This window comes from Lasiodiplodia theobromae, assembly GCF_012971845.1.
Source record: "Lasiodiplodia theobromae strain AM2As chromosome Unknown scaffold_39, whole genome shotgun sequence".
Lineage (NCBI taxonomy): Eukaryota > Fungi > Ascomycota > Dothideomycetes > Botryosphaeriales > Botryosphaeriaceae > Lasiodiplodia > Lasiodiplodia theobromae.
The window spans coordinates 171,805-190,712 of record NW_023336518.1 but is presented as its reverse complement, the minus strand read 5'-3'; the positions used below and the strand labels follow the sequence as shown (position 1 = coordinate 190,712).

Here is an 18,908-nt window from a genome sequence, read left to right as displayed (position 1 = left end):
TTTAAGGAAATTATGGCTGGCCCAAACACATCCCTCATCAATGGCGAAGAATATCGAACGGGGTGGAGATTACGTTGATCCTCTTTGCAGTCCAGTAACCTCGGGGCGCCAACAGTCTGACTATATATACACGTTGAAACGGGCGGTTGTGGGAAGTACAAATCCTTCAGAGAATGACTTGGCCATCTTGGGATGAACTTGTTTCATGCGTTGTTTCTGACGTGCTAGTGGCTGCCTTAGCGCCTATGCTTAGTACCACCAGCCACGCAGGAAAGGAAGTCGTAAAGGCCAATGATCATTTATGTTGAACGTAAATGAAGTGTCAGTTTCTATTTGCGAGGAGTTCCAGGGCCTACGGTTCCTACAAGCCTATCGCGATCACCATCTCCCTCATCAAAATACGTTATGGCTTGCTAGGGATTGCGCAAGCCTTCCGCAAAATGCCGGTATTTGGTGGCCAGGTTAGGCGTTCAGCCGGTGTACATCCGGATGGAGTTGCCTTTTTGATGAAGCTAACCTCCATAAGCCCCGCCTTGTGTAATTCCCCAAAGTACCACGCAACGCCGTCCCTTCTTTGTTATTTATGCTTCACAAATATGATGATAAGAAAAACCTCTCCATTTCAGCGCTCTGTGAAACCTTGAGCAAGTGACACCCCTGGCACGCGAACATGAGGTAGTACCACACTACCGATGCTTCTCTTATTCATGCCCTTTACACGAGAAAATGCGCTTCTGACCTCCCTTCAACCATGATCTTCTGCCATAGTCTGCTCTCTCCGAGTGTCTTCGTCATCGTATCGACGTTTTCCTCCCTTGTTCCGTTTGAATCAATCTACGCTCGTTAGCATTTCACTCTCAACGTAGACTATTTGATACTCACATCGATCAGTTTGCGGCGCTGCCGATAGACTTCTTCAACATACACAGTCTTGTCCTCATACTCCGCGAAACGCCTTTCGAACTTCTCTTCGCTGTCATTGCTATCCCGCGTTCGGGCCAGATACCTCGCTCTCGCATTCTCCTTGGTGACGCTGAAACAAAGCACGATATCCGGCTTTGCAATTGGCATCACCGCGCCTTGATAGCTCGGAACGAGTGGTAGTTCGATGATGAACGGCCATGTGAGGAAGCCTTCTAGCTGCCCTGCGCATCGTGGAAACCCATCGATGAGAATGCCCTGTAATTCCGGCTCCGCTTGATAGAGGGCATCCTTGATTGCCTGGAGGATGAACGGGTTCAGATCGTCAGAGTCGAGGAAGCCCTGGTCGTCAAGCTTGTCCTGGATTTGGACTGCAAGTGGTGCGGTACGGTTTTCGCGCATCCAACTGCGGAGACTATCGCCGACCGAGTAGTGCTTCAGGTTGTGGGTTTGGGCGAGGTGGGTGCAGAGTGTGCCTTTTCCGGCGCCAGGTGGCCCTTGAAAAACTGTTAGAGCAGGTCCAAAATGTGGTTGAGGGTCTAAGCGCACGCACCAAGGACGAAGATCACGGCAAAGTTACGGAGCATGGGGATGGTGGGAGGCGTCTGCATGGTGTCGATAGGCCTCGAAGTCAATAGTGCTGGGATGCAGATGATGGTCCTAGCGTGGGTTGTGTCAAAGTGAGCAGGTGGTGCTGGCTCTTTATCGCCACACCACGAGCGGAAGTTTGATGTTTTCAGATGCGCATGACCAGAGAAAGCACCAGACGTCATTTGACAAACAAGTATGCCGCAGGTGGTCAGGTGCACGTGCCTAAGTCAATCAAGCATGCCGCTTTTTTTAAGTGACCACGTCGGGCAGTGATATTCGCCTCTGAACCTCAACCTCTGCGGCCCGCCGTCAACACCAACGCCCGAGGCTACACCGGCGAAGTAGCCAAGCTCGAATCACTGATCGGCCGCCGCATCGGGGCACCAAGTTATGGCTCTCAATTCTCTTCTGACAAGCGTACCGACGGCCTCATGGCTCTTTATCGCCATCCTCCTCGCCGTTGTTACGTTGACCAAGCACTCCAACCCAAGCGCTATCAACAACCCACCCGCGGACCCCAACGCCCCAGTCTCCGTCAACTACTTCCCGTCCCGCAAATGCAACTACACGTGTGGCTTCTGCTTCCACATGGACACGTCGTCCTACGTCCTCCCCATCGACGAGGCGAAGCGCGGTCTCCGCCTGCTCAAAGAGGCCGGCATGCGCAAGCTGAACATCGCGGGCGGCGAGCCCTTCCTTTACTCGCGCCTCCTCACTGAGCTCCTCCGCTACTGCAAAGAGGAGCTGAGCGTGGAAAGCATCAGCATCGTCAGCAACGGCAGCAAGATCACGGAGAAATGGATGCGCGAAAACTGCCAGTGGCTGGACATCTTGGCCGTGTCGTGTGACTCGTTCCACGCGGAGACGAACAAGAAGATCGGCCGCGGCGACGACGGCGGGAATGTGGCACGGCTGTTCCGCATTGCGGACTGGTGCAGGAAGTTCGGCGTCAAGTTCAAGCTCAACACCGTTGTCAACACGTACAACTGGGACGAGGACATGGTTGCTAATATCGAGCGCCTCGCGCCGTTCCGCTGGAAGGTCTTTCAGTGTCTCATCGTGGCTGGCGAGAACGACGACGAGACGAGGAAGCGGGATGCGCGGACTTTCTTGGTGACGGACGAACAGTGGCGCACCTTCTGTGACCGCCACAAACATCTTCCGTGCTGTGTTCCTGAGGATAATCAGACGATGGCCGGCAGCTACCTGCTTCTCGATGAGTACATGTGTTTCCTCGACAAGGGAGAAGGCGTCATGACGAAGAGCGAGTCCATTCTCAAAGTCGGCGTCAAGGAAGCCATGAAGCAGGTGGTTTGGGACAAGAAGTCGTTCGTTGACCGAGGTGGTGTTTATGACTGGGGCAGGTCGGACATGCAGCAGCAGAATGGTTGTGGTGGTGGCTGCAGCAACAAGGACCTGGAATTCTGATCGGACGTGTCAATCACACTTCGGAGTTTTGGGCTTTGGCGTTGATATTGGGACTTATTGAAGGTATCAGGATGGCAAGATTAAGTGTTGAGACATAGTTTGAGAATCAGTTGGGAAGGAAGAGGACGATGACTTCACGACCACCCGTGCTGTCAGAATGCCATAGATTGGAAAAAGGGATTAAAAGGTTAAATGGCATAGATAGAACGGGTCTAGATAGAGTCCTCTCATGAGCATCCCCAACTCAATCATCATCCTCAGTTGTGCTCAATCTCCCCCGCGTCTACTTCTAGCAAGTGCATTTTTCATCAGCCATTAGCGCGGAGCCGAACTGTGGTAGTAGAAATGATATTTGACAAAAGCCCTCTCCACTCTGCCACAATTTTGTGTAAGTAAATCAGTGTGCCTATTTTCCGGTTTCTTTTGCTGCTCAAGTCCCTATGAAACGCAAATACACTTCTTAAAAAGACTTGTTGATTCTTCATAAAAAAATACTAAATGAACAAGCAAAGGAGCGTTTCGTTTGCTCCATCTAAACAATCACTATATCCCTATAGTCCCCTGCGTCGTGAGTCCACGCATCAATGACGTTCTTATTCTCCTCTTCCGGGTGTTTGTAGACCTCCAAATCTCCCACCAATAACCTGCCCCTGTATTCATAGACATCGCCTTTTATGCCTTTTCCATGATGCAACAACGCAACAGCAAGCTTCATGCTCTCATACCCACCAAGATGCGGAAGCATTGCGAAACTGTCAAACTCAATCGAGTCGCTATTCGCTGTAGATCTGAAGGTCGATTTTGTCACTTTCATCAATCTGTCCCCTAAGCGGAGTGTAACAGCATCTCCGTACTCGACACATACAGTGCTCGAGAGCTGAGTCACAACATACTTCCCTCTTAACCCTCCTTCATCTAGTACTTCCGCCCACTGAGCGCTTGGGCTCATGGTAAGACTCCATCTATCAGAAGACGTAGTTTCATTCATTAAGAATGACGTGGGAGCCCAGAGAAATCCTTGGCCTTCCATCCTTTTCTTGCTACCAAAGATGATATCGCTTGGCACCTTCTTCAATGTCTTATACAGAATGCGCATGCGCGCCTCTGGGTCATGCGTTTTGAGCATGGGGCCCACATCGACATCCAGCAACCCTGCAATGACAATTGCTTCATCTCGTGCCTTTGAAGTTGATCGTATCCTGAGCATGCGGGAGACGTGTCCAAGCTCAAGCGTCCTTTGTTCTTCGGGGACACCAGCCATGACGGAAGATGATTGGAGAAGTCGGTGAAACTCGTTGCCCAGAACCTGAGTAACAGGGTTGAGGCGGCTTTGAAAAATCCTGTGGAGTCCGATATAGATCTCTGCAGCAGAGGCCATGGTGTTCTGGAACTGAAACACGAGAGATCCCGAGAGAACTGCCTCTTGAAGTGTCCAAAGCCGCTGCATCCATGGAGACGTGACTAGCATTAGGAGCAGTCTTTCGATGGAGGCAGAACTAAGCCCAAAGTGAATGCGTCTGATCTGCGAATCAAGGACCAAGGTGATTGCCGCGTCTCGATATGTTTTGGCCATGAGCTGGATTGCCTTTGAGCGTGTGCCGGGTTCGGCAGGAACACACAAGGAGTCAATCCAGATGCAGCTTTGTCCGTAGGCTTTCGCTCGGATGAACAGGCTCTCAATAACGCAGGAAGGCAGACCACGTTCTGAATTGCTCCCAATACCATCTGACCAAACATGCGAAATTGCAGCAAACCCTCCCTCGGAGTCTGTGCCGTCCAAGACATCCAGGTGGATTTGCTCCTTGCCTGTGCTTGATTGATTCCGAAGAGTAATGATGGGGATGCTTCCGGCATGAAGCCGCTTTGTTATTTCTTCCATGGGAGGTGAAACGTATGCACATGTGCAGCCCAAAATTTCGTGTCGTGGCTGGTAGGTTGATGTATCTATATCGTATGCCACGCATTGTTCAGGAGAACATTGACTGTGACTCCTGCCGAATTTTGGCTCTAATTTGTTCCAGAATGATGCATATTCGGCAACCGAATATCGATACGTGTTCAGCATCCGTGCCATGAATGGACACCAGCCAACCTTGACGAGGCGAGCAACAAGTCTTCTCTCCTCTAAAGGGGTGTATGCTCCGGCAAATCCTTTTGCGTTAGGTAGCATTGGCGTGTGAAGGTAAGTTCTTGCTGTGTTGATGGCCTCTCCGGTCAACGTCAATAGCCTGCATGTAGCGTCAAGCTCTGTCGGGGGAGATTGCGTTCCGTTGGAATCGTTGAGCGCCAGGTCTGAAGACGCGAGCTTGAAGCACCAGAACTGAATTTCTGACAGGATCTCCCGCACATCGTCGTTCCAAACCTCGCGTCGTGGCAATGGTAAATCTTGTGTGGACTTCTCCCATGTATCTAGTAGAGGTGCAATGAAGCGTGTGGAAACAACTGGTTTGTTCAGCCTTGTTCGCAAAAAGTCGCTTTCAGGTATTCGGCGTCCTGCAATGAACTCCAAAGCACCGATGAAGAGCCAGCTTTGCAGCATCGGTAGAAAGTTGCATACAAAATCGCTGTCAACCTTCGTTGACTTGAGCGCTTCCAAATCTACATGGCACAGTCCACGATTGAGAAGATAGTCTTTGAAGCTGCATGGAGGATGACTAGCGTGGTCATAACCAAGCCAACGTATTGGCCGTAAGGGTGCGTCGCCGTATCGAAATTGGTCGAGGCTTTCGAAGTGATCCATTCGTGGTACCCTCACCGCGGGTTGTAAGTGATCGGAGTTGCAAAGATGGTTCCTTGCTTACGCGGCTGAACAGAACAAACTTTTCAGGTTGCACGATGGTGACAAAGCAGTTGACAGCTGACAGGCTCACACTTGGCAGGACATGATAAGATAAGCCAATTGCGGGGGATCGTCTCGTAAGCCCGGCTTGTCTTATCTTGATAGGAATACAGATATACTCAACAGCTGTCTGCATGCATGTGCGAGGAATTTATCATAAGAGAGGTATTGAATCAGTCAATTGCCAAGAAGCGTTTCACAAGTGAGCATCTCATTTTCCAATAAACGTTCCACTACCTGGAAGTGTAACCTCCATCAACCATAAGCGCGGAGCCAGTGACAAAAGAGCTCCTTCCACCAGCCAGGTACAGCACACCATCAGCAATTTCCTTGGGATTCCCCATACGCTGCATCGGCACCGCCGTCATAACCCTCTCCGCCATAGCCTTCGCAACATCAGGATTCTTCGTCGTCAGCGGCGTCTCCGTGTAACCCGGGCAAACAGCATTGATGCGCAGCCCCTTGTTCGCGTAATCCTCCGACGCCGTCCGCGTCAGCCCAATAACCGCGTGCTTCGTCGTCGTATACGCCGCCGACAGCGTGATGCCGACGACGCTCTGAATAGATCCGAAATTGACGATGGACCCGCGCTGCAGCGGCCTGCCGTCGATGGACGACAGGATGGGCTCCTGCTTCAGCATGATCTGCGCCGCGGCTTTGAGGACGTAGAAGGTGCCGTTGAGGTTGATGTCCATGATGCGCTGCCAGTCGGGTGTTTTGGCGAAGGCGGCGCCGCCCTCGTGTTTCATGGCGATGCCGGCGGCGTTGACGGCGTAGTCGAGGCGGCCGAACTTTTGGGCGACGGAGTTGACGACTTGGATGACTTGGTCTTCGTTGGAGATGTCGATGGTGTAGGTTTCGATTTGGCACGGCTTGCCGTTCGGCTTTATGATTTCGTTCTCGATTTCTTGCTTGACGGCTGCTAAGGCTTCTTGGTTGATGTCGAGTAGGGCGATGCCGGCGGAGCCTTCGGCTGCGAAGCCTTTCGCGCATGCTCTTCCGATGCCTGAGGCTGCTCCCGTGATCAATGCGAAGCCTGGTACGTCCATTATGGTAATTGTGGCGTTTCTGTGTAGTGCTTGATTTTTCTTTCTTGCTTCAGCCGTTATATGATTAAGTATTATTGGTATGGACGGCGATAGATACTGCTTAAATAAATCTGGTGCTCATACACGAAGCAATTGATGCCCGGGTTGCACTTTCCTCATAGATTTTCGGCTACGTGCGGGGAACACTTTCCTGAAGGATAATCCATCCACTTTTGCCTGGGGCATACTTGCCTCGACCTCAATTCAATGCCTTTAGGGTATTTTCTTTTAAGTATAGTGCCATACTCCCCACTACATGCCAATAAGTGGCCGCAGATCGATTTGTATGGTGTCGCGACAATGTAGTGTGGTGGTAGAAGCGGGGGTGGGGGCCACTTTCAGGCGGGCGGGGTTGGATGGGATCTCACGTGGACTAGGGCTGAGGCGTTGATGCAGGGGCCGCGCGAAGGAATCTCTACCTATAGTCGCTATTAAGTTCTAGTAAGCTACCCGTGGCTCTGGCTTTATTGGCTACGGTATCCAATGTGGGGAAGTCCGAGATTTTCAGCTCAGCGTCAAACATAAAACCAGGAGGTTAGTTCTCAGCAAAGATGGTGTCAGCTCTAGGAAAATAATCTCTCCTATCTTCTAAAACAATGGCTTCATCACTGGTTGATTGCAACACGGATTTCGATGTCGGTGCGGTTCGCGGGAAAACTGCGATTGTCACTGGCGGTGAGTACATAAAGGCACTCCGTATTTCACTTGGTTGACCGTTTATGCAGGGGCGCAAGGAATCGGAGAATCCTACGTCAGAGCTCTCGTTAATGCGGGGTAAGGCATCCACTCGGAAAATAATATAACATTTCCAGAACGAATCTAACGTTCAAATCATAGCGCATACGTCGTCATCGGCGACATCGCCTCCAAACCAGCCGAAAAGCTAGTCTCCGAGTTCCCAGAGTACGTACCTGCCCCCAGCTGAAACCCATTACCCCAAATTCTAACAACGCCCCCAGCCAACTCCACTTCGCCAAATGCGACGTCACCCAATGGCCGGACCAAGTCGCCCTCTTCCGCGCCGCGCGCACCTTCTCGCCAACCTCGCTCATCCACATCGTCGTCGCCAACGCCGGCATCAGCACCAGCGTCGACAGCATCTTCGCGACCAACGAAGAATCTCTCGACGCGGAGCCCGCTGAGCCCTCGCTCGCCATGGTCGACGTCAACTACAAGGGCGTTCTCTACACGACCAAGCTTGCCCTGCACTGCTTCCGCCGCCAGCACGCGGCTGCCCTCGCCGACGGTGCCCCGCCGCCCGAGACGAGTCTCGTGCTGCAGGGGTCCATCGCGGCGTATTTGGATGCGTCGACGTTTTGCCAGTATGCGTCGGGGAAGTGGGCGGTGCGTGGGCTGATGAGGTCGCTGAGGCGGGTTGTTGGCGCGCATGGGACGAGGGTGAATACGATTTGTCCTTCGTGAGTAATTTCCAACCTTACCTTATGCGCATTGCCTCGATGGCGTGGCTGAGTGCATGCTGACGGGCGGCTGCTTATTTTTCGTGACACAGGTTCCTCAGGACGGCGCTGGTTCCGCCGCAGCTGATTGAACACCTCGACGCGAATGGTATTGCGCTGGCGTCCGGTGAAGACGCGGGGCAGTGTCTGCTGCGTATCGTGAGCGACCGCGAGATGAATGGGCGGGCACTGTGCGTTCTGGCTAGGAGCTTGGTCAAGCAGGCACCGAGGGGGTACTACGATATGGACTCGGAGGGAATTCTTGAGGGTCCCTGGCAGAAGATATTTCAGTAGTGTTGTTCCATAATTTCGGTATTAAGTCGCTATTCAATTTGATCCTTGACGCCATGAACGACACTAAATGATTCTTTCATAATGTACCCCAGACTAACCATTCCCCACGTAACTGTGGATGCCATACTGTATTCTTTGCAGGGGACCATGAGTGAAATTCCCGACCTCTCCCATCCTAACTCTGCAAATCTATTTGTATAATGAAGTCAATCTCGTTCGTCATATGGACTTTTTCCAGCTGCCTCTCGTGTTAATATCAAGTCACATTGGGAGATTTGGCTTTGTCTTACATGCAGAGAGTTCCGTCGTCACCTCCAGAGGCAAATATTGTGGGGTCATTGGGATGCCACGAGACATCATTGACGCATTCGCTCAGAGAGTGCTCAAGTATCGCCAGGAGCCTCGCTTCCCTATCCCAAACGAAGACACGGCCATCTGTGATATCGATCAGCGCAAGACCCAGACTAAAAGTCTCATTACATGCCTTCGCTGCCACTAAGCACATATTCGTCATTGGGTCCACCAAAAGCACCGCGGATGATGAACCATTTATGGGATGGACCATGAAATGCCCTGACCACTTCATAGCTCTCAGAGTCGATCATTATTAGACAAGGATTTGTACCACCATTGTTCAGAAGGATATGTCGAGAGTCCTTCGTCATGTCAACGCTTATTAGGCTTGCCCCATCGACAGCCAACTCCCCGATCTTTTCTTTTGTTTCCATACGGTACTTGTGAAGGCTGCAGTCGGTGATCGTCACGAGAGTCTGACCATCTTCGCTCACTCTGAGTCCGTTGGTCCGGTAGTTTTCGCCCCATTCATCACTTACGGACCCCGACTCGGTCCAGGACCTCAAACCATGCACACTGTCTTGTGATCCGACAATGAGTGTTGAACCCTGTGTGGGATCCCAATCGCCAGAGGTTGGAGGGGCATCAAAACCGCGGAGAACTGTCATCGTGGTGGACTTCTGAGTAATGAGTCAGTAAGCTTTTTTTTTTTTTTGAACTGAAAGGGTGGAATTTACTTGAACATCCCAGACACGAGCCATATCATCCTGGTATGTTGCCAAGATCTTTGAGTCGTCAGGGCTCCAGGCGATATTGGTCGTGCGGTAATCTGGTATTGGATCGCCATCAATGCCACTGGAGTGTTCCCTCAAGCGCTGTAGTGAAGTGTAGTTCTTCGTATCGTAGATGAGTATGTCACCACATCGACCGGTAATTGCCAGCTTTTTGCCATCGTGTGAAAAGGCAATGCGCCATACTTCATCTTGATATTCTGAAAGCCTGTGTAACAGTGTGAACGGTTGGCATTGCGTTTTCAACAATGAAGAGATTTGGGCGGTCTCTAGGATGCGGTGGTAATTGACGCTTTTGCGAACAGCCATATCATCTTCTGTACAGGATTCACAATCAAAATGCTCAGTCTGCAAGGCCAGGCCGACACAACCAGTAGTACTGCCATGATCCGGAAGAACCAAAACATATGACTCGGCAAGTTCGTCCATGAAGCCTTTGTTAAGACTCTCGGTTAGCCTCATGGAGAAGAGCACGTGTGATTCGGTCACTCGGGCGAATAGAACAGGCATATTACTGCTTTTAGTCTCCCACCCGAAGAGAAGAGGGCCGAATGCTGTTGTATCAAGTCGGTAGATATGGGTTGATTGTGGCATGCTTTCCAGAATCTCTCCCACAAACCATTGCTGCTGTAGATTTCTTGCGACAAGGGCGCTTAGAAATTCGTGAAACAGTCGTCTAACCTTGATGTTAGTGTCAGCCAGACGCATCAGATCCTTTATGGCTCCCAGATTTCTGTCCTTCACTGCATCTTTGACAGCTGTGTGCCAAAGCGCGCTTTTGACGTCTGAGTCTTGGATCTCTTGGAACACCATCTGCACAGCTATGATGGGCTGCTCCAAAGTGGCTTGATAAAGAACGGTCTGGCCAAAGAAGTTTCTACGGTCAACTATTGTCCCGGCTTGAAGCAGGTCAGGGACAATTGTGTGATTCCTTCGATGCACCGCTATCTCCAGGGCTAAACGGCCATGATGATCCAAGGCATTGATGTCAGGTACTCTTTGAATGAGCTCATGGGCTATCCATGTCAAATCTCGAGCAATGGCGAAGTGAAGCGGAGCGGATGCATTTGGGTCTCGAGAGATGAAGAGTCCCTTCCTCTGCATATACTCCATTTGGTAGGAGCTTCCAAACAGAGTTGTGCTAGTAAGCAGATCCAGAGCTTTCTCCCGCAGGGGACCGTCTACAGAACTGTCGGCCTCTGCATCACGCAGATGTATTGCCCAGTAAGGTGCGGCATAAGTGAAAAACGGATATCTGCTGAGACGGATGGAGAATAGATCCCTTGAGGGACTACAACCACTTTGGAACTCTCTTATGGAGAGGTATGCAAGACAAGTACCTGCGATATCCCGGTGTGCTAGAGGAAAGTGGGTCGCCCGACTACGTAGAAAATAGTCTTGAGTTGTAAGATGGACCAGCCTGATCACGTCGCTTGATTCATCAATAGTGATCAACCCAGCACAGATGTCGACTAGCGTTGTAACGTCGGGCATAGCTTCCAGGTCCAACGTGTCCTCGTCTAAATCCATGGCCAGAGCTTGGAGTAACTCGATGATCCTCAACGGTCGCTGTGCACACGAAATCCAGGCTAAGACGCGTACAGCTAGCTCTGCGTCGTCTTTGTTTTGCTGCTCAATGCGGAGCATAGCTTCGTTGTACACGCCATCCAGATGTTCGGGAATGGTATCGAGAGCTTTGCGCACTTTAGAGAGGCTATGCTTAGAGGCAAGCGAAGCGAGATGAAGCTCAGCCGCAAGAAACATGCCATTGGCTTTGGAGACTACTGTGCCGACTATCCGTTGCCGTAGGTCTGGATCGGGTCTGATGATGCGTGACAACCGTTCCTCGTGATCAATTTGGTTTTCGAGATATAATCGAATATCTTCCGGATTTGCGTGAATCTCCAAGGTCTGTGTCCTGGCTGGGTCGATTTCGACTTGTGTCATTGGTCTTGCAGTGATGAGAAGTCGTACTCGTGGGTCCTTGATAACCTTGCGCAATTCGCACAGGAGACCTGGTCGCGCTCGATTCACTTCAGAGCATTCATCGAATGCATCAATCACAATGTAAATGTGATCCAAACTGGAAACCTCATGTAGAAGGCATTTTGTCCATTCGTCGATAGACGGAGCCTTTTGTGTTTTCATGAAGTTGTTGTAAAGATTGCTGACTGTGCGTGAGATAGTGCTCTGTCTTTCGACGATCTGTCTCACAAGGCTCTTGACAAGATTCAGGGCTGTGTGTTCGGTTTGTTCCTTGTAATTGCAATACAGGAACGCGACATGAGCATTCTGTCTCTCAGTTTGAGACTCTAAGTGGTCGATTATGACGGAGCTGTGGCATGTAAGGACGATGTTAAAAAGGGGAAATACTTGATAGGACTTACGCTAAAATAGTCTTGCCTGCTGCAGGGATACCTGGACACCAGAGCACACTGGGGTGTCCGAGGAGCCAGCCCTGGAACAAAGGCTCGTTCAGGAACCACGTCCCAGTACCTTCCTGACGACGCCTGAGGTGGTCTTGTTGCTTTGACGCGAATGTAATCTTCGAAATCCAGTCCAAAACTTGTTGCCGTTTGATATCTTGGGTCACACATCAGCTGTGCCTGAAGCAATAAAAGCGACATGGTTTACCCGTGTTGGCCGACGAAATATCGTCTAGCTTGTCTTTGATAGCCAGTGACAAATTAAAGTGGTCTTGCGTAAGTGCCGCCGCTATCAGGGTCTGTAGTCGATGAATGTGTGAGAGAGCAGTCTGAGTGTCCTGTTTCGAAAGCGGCCACAAAATCATTTTGCCATATTTCTTGGCCCCCTTCGCAGGTTTGAGAGCTTTTGCGAGCTTCTCTAATGATTCTTTGAACTGTTCGAGTGGTCCATCGCCGCAGGCCAACTTCCGAACGCCGTCGAACCACGCATCGGTTGGATCGGTCGTCTCCGCTCGGGATTTAAGGTCGTTGAGCTGGCCAAGAAGACTGACACACTCTTTGGTGATTTCATTGCGCTCGGCGGGCGCGTTCCTGACGTTGTTGACGTACTTGACGATCTTTCCGGTGTATTCGAACAGTTGGGAGACGCTGACAATAAGACCTGTGACGGTAACAGGATCCATGGCAGCTGAGGCATAGTCCTGTAAAAGGAGAGTTCAAGTCATGAAGGTAAGTTGTATTCTCAAATGCTTTGTTGAGGTGCATAGCAAGGCTGAGCTTACGCCACGTCAGAAGCGGGGTCGCCAGCGGTGTCCAATCAACTAAGTGTATGGAGTGCGAGGCACACGTACGCTGGCTTGTGACGATAAGCAGCAGGCAGCAGCGCTTTCTGAGCTTTGTGGCGCAGGAAACTTTTTTTTGTGTACAGCGTGTATGATCTAAAGACTTTTTCGTTTAATAGCTAAATGTCTTTTTCCTTTTGCACAACCGTCTTCAGCTTTTTTTTTTTAGAAAGACAAACCAATAAGCCGAACACCTTTTAGGTGATAGGCATCCGAGATCAGCAAGCTGGATTCTTTCTAAATTTTCCTAGCTGGCAGTCTCCTAGCTGGCAAGGACATATACCACAAGACGGATTTCCGCACACATTTTATCTACGTTCGATGCCTCGCGCGCGCTTGGTCCCCATTGACTGTCCGTGCAGTCTTCTTCTTTCACTCATGGCATCGGCTGACTGTTGTTCCGAGATCCGATTTTTCACTCTGCTGTTCTGACTTTTTGTGGGGAGGTCGCATTGATCCCTGCATCAAATCCGGGATCGCGATCCGGCTTCCACGGCGTCACACGTTATAGAGGCTAAATACCTCCAATGATGGTGCACCAAGCACTCGATCTTACCTGCCTTCTGTGTACCTAGTGTCAGCATATCCTCGGAGCCCGGCCCGTGCCATCAAATGATCAAGCGATTATACATCAGTAGCAAGCATTAGTTCTCATATTCGTGAGATGAAAAAGCACCATGACGCTTCTTCGTTGGAGAGAGGGATTGAAACTGAGTAGTCTGGCACGTTAGACGATAGAAGTATTTTAATTTCACTGTAGTACTTGCAGTCGTGGTGTTGTTATGGCCAGATTAGTGAACTATCGAACAACCCAGCTGCCGAATATGAATATCCGCTTCTTGGTCTTTATGCATCCTATACCCCGCATGTTAAGTAGCATCCCCTTTGAAGCATCCCATCGGAGCTTCTAATGGAGCCTCTTGGCATTAAAAAGCATGAGCTGATGATTTGATGGCCTGCTGGGCTGATGGAGAAATGATCGGCGTCCAAAGTTGAGCTATTAAAGAGACCTCTTTTCTTCCTTTGCTCCCCACCTCAGCCTCACCTTCATCGAATCCTCTTATCATCCAAAATGCGCTTTGCCATCATCTTCTTCTTTGCCGGTCTCGTTGCCAGCGCTCCTGCCACCCTGCAGGCTCGCGAAGACTGCCCTGCCGGTGCCTACGGAGCTCTTTGCCCGGGTAATGCGCCCGCCGATGCTGTTTGCTGCGATACCAGGGGTGTAAGTCGTCGACAGTCCCATTTCTCTTGTTTTGTTTACGAGAACTTCATTGACTCGTCGGTGACTAGGTCGGGCATTGCGACGGCCCTGGAAGGCTCTACAACGTATGCAAGGTGGAGTAGGGAGACTCGGCCTTTCTTCGTCTATCCAAACGGCTTTACCGGCCAGTCATTCGAAAAGTGCCGCACAATTTCCCGTCGGCTGTTCATATAGACGAAGGTAGTTCGTGGTAGCTAGGGTCTTCGTGGTCAATTAAATGAAATTGATGGTGCACATGTAATATGTTCATTTGAGAAGTGAACATCGTTGATTGAGGAATATTTGCGAGAACTGATGTTCGTTGGACACAAAGTGCAAATTAACCGAGCTGTAGGCTCATTGAATATCACGAAATATCTGGACATTTCATGGTATCTGCTTCTATAGTCCTTTTCATATAAGTACAGTTTGGAAATGCCTTACAACTCTGTAGGCTGCGTCTCTTCAATACCATCACGCGTCTGCGCTAAGAAGTGGCCTGACTTCCTTCTAAAGGAGGTCTCCAGAATTGAATATCGATGCATCTGGATCCTCCTGGTACACACTGCCAACGTACTGCCCTTCCCCATCATCGCCACGAACCAAGCCCAGCGGCCAGCAGTCCGCGACCGCTCCATTCGTAATCGAGTAGATGATGCTGGGTGACTTGAGCGTCTCGATGCCCTTCTTGAGGTCCTCGACGACGAAGACCTTGTTCGGCAGGGCATCGTCCGTATACTTGCACACGACCGGGAAGAATATGTTGCCCGACACATCAACAGCAACCAATCCGCGCTTCTCAGTATTCTCCAGTGGGGCTGCGGGGGCGAGCGCTCTGATTGATGGGAATTTTCATATCAGCTGAGGCAGAAACGTTAATGGAGGGGAGGGGGCCATACACGTAGATGGAGCTGCGAGGCACCCATTCTGGCGGCGCGGTGCGCAGCCGGCTGACGCCGAGGCGGGCCATGGTGTTTCCGTAGTAGTGGAGCAGAGTGTTGTCGGCAGTAAGCAGCGCCGTTTCGTTACCGAAGCGGAAGAAGGAGGAGCAGTAACTGCCATCGTCGCTAGTGCCAACGTAGAAGTTGTCGTCGGCGCAGTTGAAGAGCGAGCTCCTGCTCCCGCTGTCGTCGTAGACGTTCACGCCCGCGTATCCGAAGCCGTCCGTAGTGCTGTAGGCTACAGGCTGGATCATAGGGTCCGAGTAAAGTATAATATCCGGATCGAGCTGGGGGCCGGATTGGCGTTTGCTGTTAGCTACAGCGGGACGCTCGGTCGATGGAGAATTGTTGCCTGCTGCTTCATCGGCAGCTGGGGGCCGCGAGCCAAGCCTTCATGTGTCAGTGAGGCTACCGGAGCGGGATTTAAAGAAGCTTACTTGATACACTTTGTCAAAAGTTCCTTCGATATCTTGTGGAACTCATACTCTTCATTGAATAAATTCTTGATTATCTTTACCGTTGCATGGCCGAAAACGCGATTTGTCCAAGTAAGTTTAGTTGAGATGCCTTGGCAGCCACCCGGTGTTGTCAGGCCGCGAGTGATGGACCTGTCTTCATTCAATGACAATTCGGCAGAGATTTGGGCAGTGCCAGTCAACGATGGGGTGTCGGTGATGCCAACTGTCGCATCAAACTTCCCTCCCAAAGCTTTCAGACCGAGACTCAGGGATACAGGCAAGCCGACATCAGCCGAAGCAGTAATATCTCCGTCTGCCTCAAAGATCGGGTTGAATATGGGGTCCCAGTTCTTTTTCAGTGTTGTTTTCCCTGTCGAGAGATCAACTCGCCACGACGCATCCGTCAACGTGAACGTTCCGCCGGCGAGCACCTTCCCGCTGGCCACGGCGTTGAATTGGAAGGCGGCAGAAACATCGAAGATGGGACCGACGTCAAATGCACCCGCAACTGAATACGGGTTCAACGACTTCCGGAATAATGACGTCTTCAGGGGACCTGAATCGTACTCGAGCTCGGCCTCAACTCCAAGCTTCAGCGCCAACTCGGTTGAGACGTCGACCTGAGCCCAGCCGTTACTCAGCCTTAGGAGCGCCCCTAAAATGTTGACAAACGATGTCTTGCCCGAAACAGCAAATGATCCCTTGGCACTGCAGTCGACGCAGTACAGATTCAGTGAGCCCGTAAAGCTGGACTCTTTTGCCTTCTTGCCTTTGCCCTTGGTGAAAGCTTTTCCCTTTTTACCTTTGTTGTTCGTCTTGCTCGAGTCCCAGCTGTACAGCAGAAGTTGTTTTCCCCACGGGGATTGACGAATCTTTGCCAATGAGCCCTGGACAGGTGTACACGAATTGTCGCTGCAGTCGCTCGGCTGGACGGAGGGGATCGAGAAGCTAAATCGCCGAGTGTTTGGCTGCGCAATGATAGGAAGACCTTGGAGAGCCTTCGAAAGTTGTTGTGTTGTTATACCAACTGGGGCTGGGGAGATTGGCGGTCCTGCGAGTGGATTGAGTTGTACTGAGAATCCGGGAAACCCTAGCGAAACAGCTTGACGTGCGACTAGATAATTTTCGAAGTTCTCGTCGCCGTCTTGGTCGATTCCAGGAACTGTCAGGTTCACATAGTCGGCAAATTCGAACTCGCTCATATCACCGTAGCCAAGGGCATCGTCGAGCTGGAGGTCGAAGTCGTCGCCCAAGCAAGCTGTTGGGAGTCCATATTCATTGTCCACAGGTGGAGTACATGATACACTGGAACTTGGCTCTGAAGTGGAGGTTGCTGTTGACGCCGTCGCAGATGCAGATGGCCGCCATAGTCCCCACTCGAAGGTGACGTCGTTAACAATGTCCGCAAAAATCTGATTGTCGCCGGACACCCTAACCGACAGGTTTGGCCGATCGAAGTTGAGCGTAGTGACGGCAAAGTAACAACGCTCGCCGCCATCGTAGTTTCCACAGCCCGGTGTGTTTGTGATGAGGAGCAAGTTTGTTTCGTTCCAGCTTTTGACAGCTGCATCATAGGCCTCCGGGGACCCGAACTGGATGTTAAGATGCCCGGATCCTGAGTGGAACACTACGTCGCTGACATGGTCTGAATGGTCCAGGACAACGGCCGTGTAGTTGAAGGCTGGCGTCATAGACGCTATCATAGCCTCCATGTTTGGATCTGGCTCAGCATTAGCCACTGTCCATTCAAGGATAACGTGACACTCTTACCACATGATCCACCTTCGGAGTAGAACAATGCAACTGTTTCACCAGCTGGAACGGGATGCAAGTTCTCGATGCTACTCGTATCCTGGTCCCAATGGATGGCAGGAAGGAGCACGGTAGTTGGAGACGCATTCGACGCAGACTCGGTGCTGGAAGTCACCGGAGAGTCCTCAAAGTCTGCCTCCGTACAGTCTGCGTCAAAGACATAAGCTGTCTCCGTTTTCGTCGTAACCTCGGTAGTGAGCGTGGTAAAAACCTCAACTGCTGTGTGTGTCTCGCCCAGGCATGACCTCAAAAAGGCCAAAGCAAGATAAGTGGCTGGGGCACGGTGGCGCATGATTGGGATGATGTGGTGAGGCTACAGCTGCAGAGCTGTGATCATTTATACAAGATCCCCGCCATTACCTGGAAATCTTTCCACTTCTTTCAACGAAAGCATGTAGAGAGCAGTGTTACTCTGACTCAAACTGCTATCCTCGCCACAGTGACTGCAGATGAGGAATGCATCGGCCTGCGTGCAGATCTGAGCACTGACCCTGATGGCACTTGGACACAAGGCGCCTGTCCGAGCAGACTTCATAGCTACCGATGGCTGTCTGCTTTCAATTCACGCTTTCCCTTCAATGTAAGCCGCACTAGCGAAGTACATGACCTTCCTCCAGGCGAACAGGGTCTCTGGTAAGCGCAAGCGGGTACAGAAATGATCAATCCGGAATTGAGGGGCGAGATCACGTCTGCTGGCCGCAATGGTCAGCGGGCACCCTGCTGCCCACTTATTTCTGGCTTTCCGTGAGCCATGGATCCATTCGCTGAGTTGTAAGCGCCAAAACAGTGGGATAAGAGTTAGATACCTACTCTAATTGGCTTAGCGTTGTAAGGTTAAAATCTCTGATGAGCATACCTATTGCGGGGTTGTAAGCCTGAAGCTACGGGTAGCTAGCGCGCCCCACAAGAGTCACTGCCTTACGACATACAATTATGAAAATCAGGATTTGAAGAGGATCGAGTTATCGCAATTTCTCAGGGAAATCTCCTTTATAAGATATACCCACCTAACTATTTTACCAGCTTCAGATGAAAGATTCGCATTGACTATGGCGCCTTTAGGTTCCTCATTAATACGGTAGGGTGCTCCATAAAGGGTAAGGTTAGTAAATGCTTGGGGAAGCTTAACAGCTACCAAGCAGAGCCGCTCAAGTGATCAGCCGTTGGCTTGCAAGCGGACCCTCAAACACCAATTACGCTTGCAGCCGGCCTCCGTCGAAGCACATGGCCGCAAACTGCTTAGCCGTCGAAACACCCGCGTGGTCGATTTACACGACACATCTGGGGTCGAGAACAGCAATATCGCTCAGTACGCTCTCGAGTAGCCCGTCAATACTCCGTGACAAACACAAACGCTGTTCTTGGCATGGTTTGCATGGGCTCGGCAGAGGATTCCTGGAGCAACGACAGACTGCAAACGATAGAAGAGGTCATGGAGGCAGCATATATATTTTAGAATTTGCGTCTCAATTCGAATCTTCAACAG

General features: G+C 51.0%; 6 protein-coding genes across 6 annotated transcripts; 2 read left to right on the top strand and 4 right to left on the bottom strand.

Annotated features, from left to right (window-relative positions):
- Nucleotides 1-714: 714 nt before the first annotated feature.
- Nucleotides 715-1,532, bottom strand: LTHEOB_10494 (Adenylate kinase 1 ATP binding protein; the record flags this gene model as incomplete). The annotated part of the gene is made up of 3 exons (XM_035507145.1): nucleotides 715-834; nucleotides 883-1,418; nucleotides 1,475-1,532. 3 exons carry the CDS (start codon nucleotides 1,530-1,532, stop codon nucleotides 715-717), a joined length of 714 nt encoding a protein of 237 aa, XP_035367803.1.
- Nucleotides 1,533-1,902: 370 nt separating this feature from the next.
- On the top strand, nucleotides 1,903-2,940 carry LTHEOB_10493 (Radical s-adenosyl methionine domain-containing protein 2; the record flags this gene model as incomplete). The annotated part of the gene is made up of 1 exon (XM_035507144.1): nucleotides 1,903-2,940. The coding sequence occupies one exon, from the start codon at nucleotides 1,903-1,905 to the stop codon at nucleotides 2,938-2,940; it is 1,038 nt and encodes a 345-aa protein (XP_035367802.1).
- A 3,072-nt stretch (nucleotides 2,941-6,012) lies between these two features.
- Nucleotides 6,013-6,828, bottom strand: LTHEOB_10492 (uncharacterized protein; the record flags this gene model as incomplete). The annotated part of the gene is made up of 1 exon (XM_035507143.1): nucleotides 6,013-6,828. The coding sequence occupies one exon, from the start codon at nucleotides 6,826-6,828 to the stop codon at nucleotides 6,013-6,015; it is 816 nt and encodes a 271-aa protein (XP_035367801.1).
- Nucleotides 6,829-7,463: 635 nt separating this feature from the next.
- LTHEOB_10491 (Short-chain dehydrogenase/reductase SDR) lies at nucleotides 7,464-8,618 on the top strand (the record flags this gene model as incomplete). Its single annotated transcript, XM_035507142.1, has 5 exons — nucleotides 7,464-7,542; nucleotides 7,593-7,641; nucleotides 7,705-7,770; nucleotides 7,827-8,285; nucleotides 8,378-8,618. The coding sequence occupies 5 exons, from the start codon at nucleotides 7,464-7,466 to the stop codon at nucleotides 8,616-8,618; spliced, it is 894 nt and encodes a 297-aa protein (XP_035367800.1).
- A 2,041-nt stretch (nucleotides 8,619-10,659) lies between these two features.
- LTHEOB_10490 (uncharacterized protein) lies at nucleotides 10,660-12,812 on the bottom strand (the record flags this gene model as incomplete). Its single annotated transcript, XM_035507141.1, has 4 exons — nucleotides 10,660-10,719; nucleotides 11,120-12,038; nucleotides 12,091-12,286; nucleotides 12,338-12,812. The coding sequence occupies 4 exons, from the start codon at nucleotides 12,810-12,812 to the stop codon at nucleotides 10,660-10,662; spliced, it is 1,650 nt and encodes a 549-aa protein (XP_035367799.1).
- Nucleotides 12,813-14,721: 1,909 nt separating this feature from the next.
- On the bottom strand, nucleotides 14,722-17,714 carry LTHEOB_10489 (uncharacterized protein; the record flags this gene model as incomplete). The annotated part of the gene is made up of 5 exons (XM_035507139.1): nucleotides 14,722-15,046; nucleotides 15,111-15,542; nucleotides 15,590-16,868; nucleotides 16,923-17,330; nucleotides 17,381-17,714. 5 exons carry the CDS (start codon nucleotides 17,712-17,714, stop codon nucleotides 14,722-14,724), a joined length of 2,778 nt encoding a protein of 925 aa, XP_035367798.1.
- Nucleotides 17,715-18,908: the final 1,194 nt, after the last annotated feature.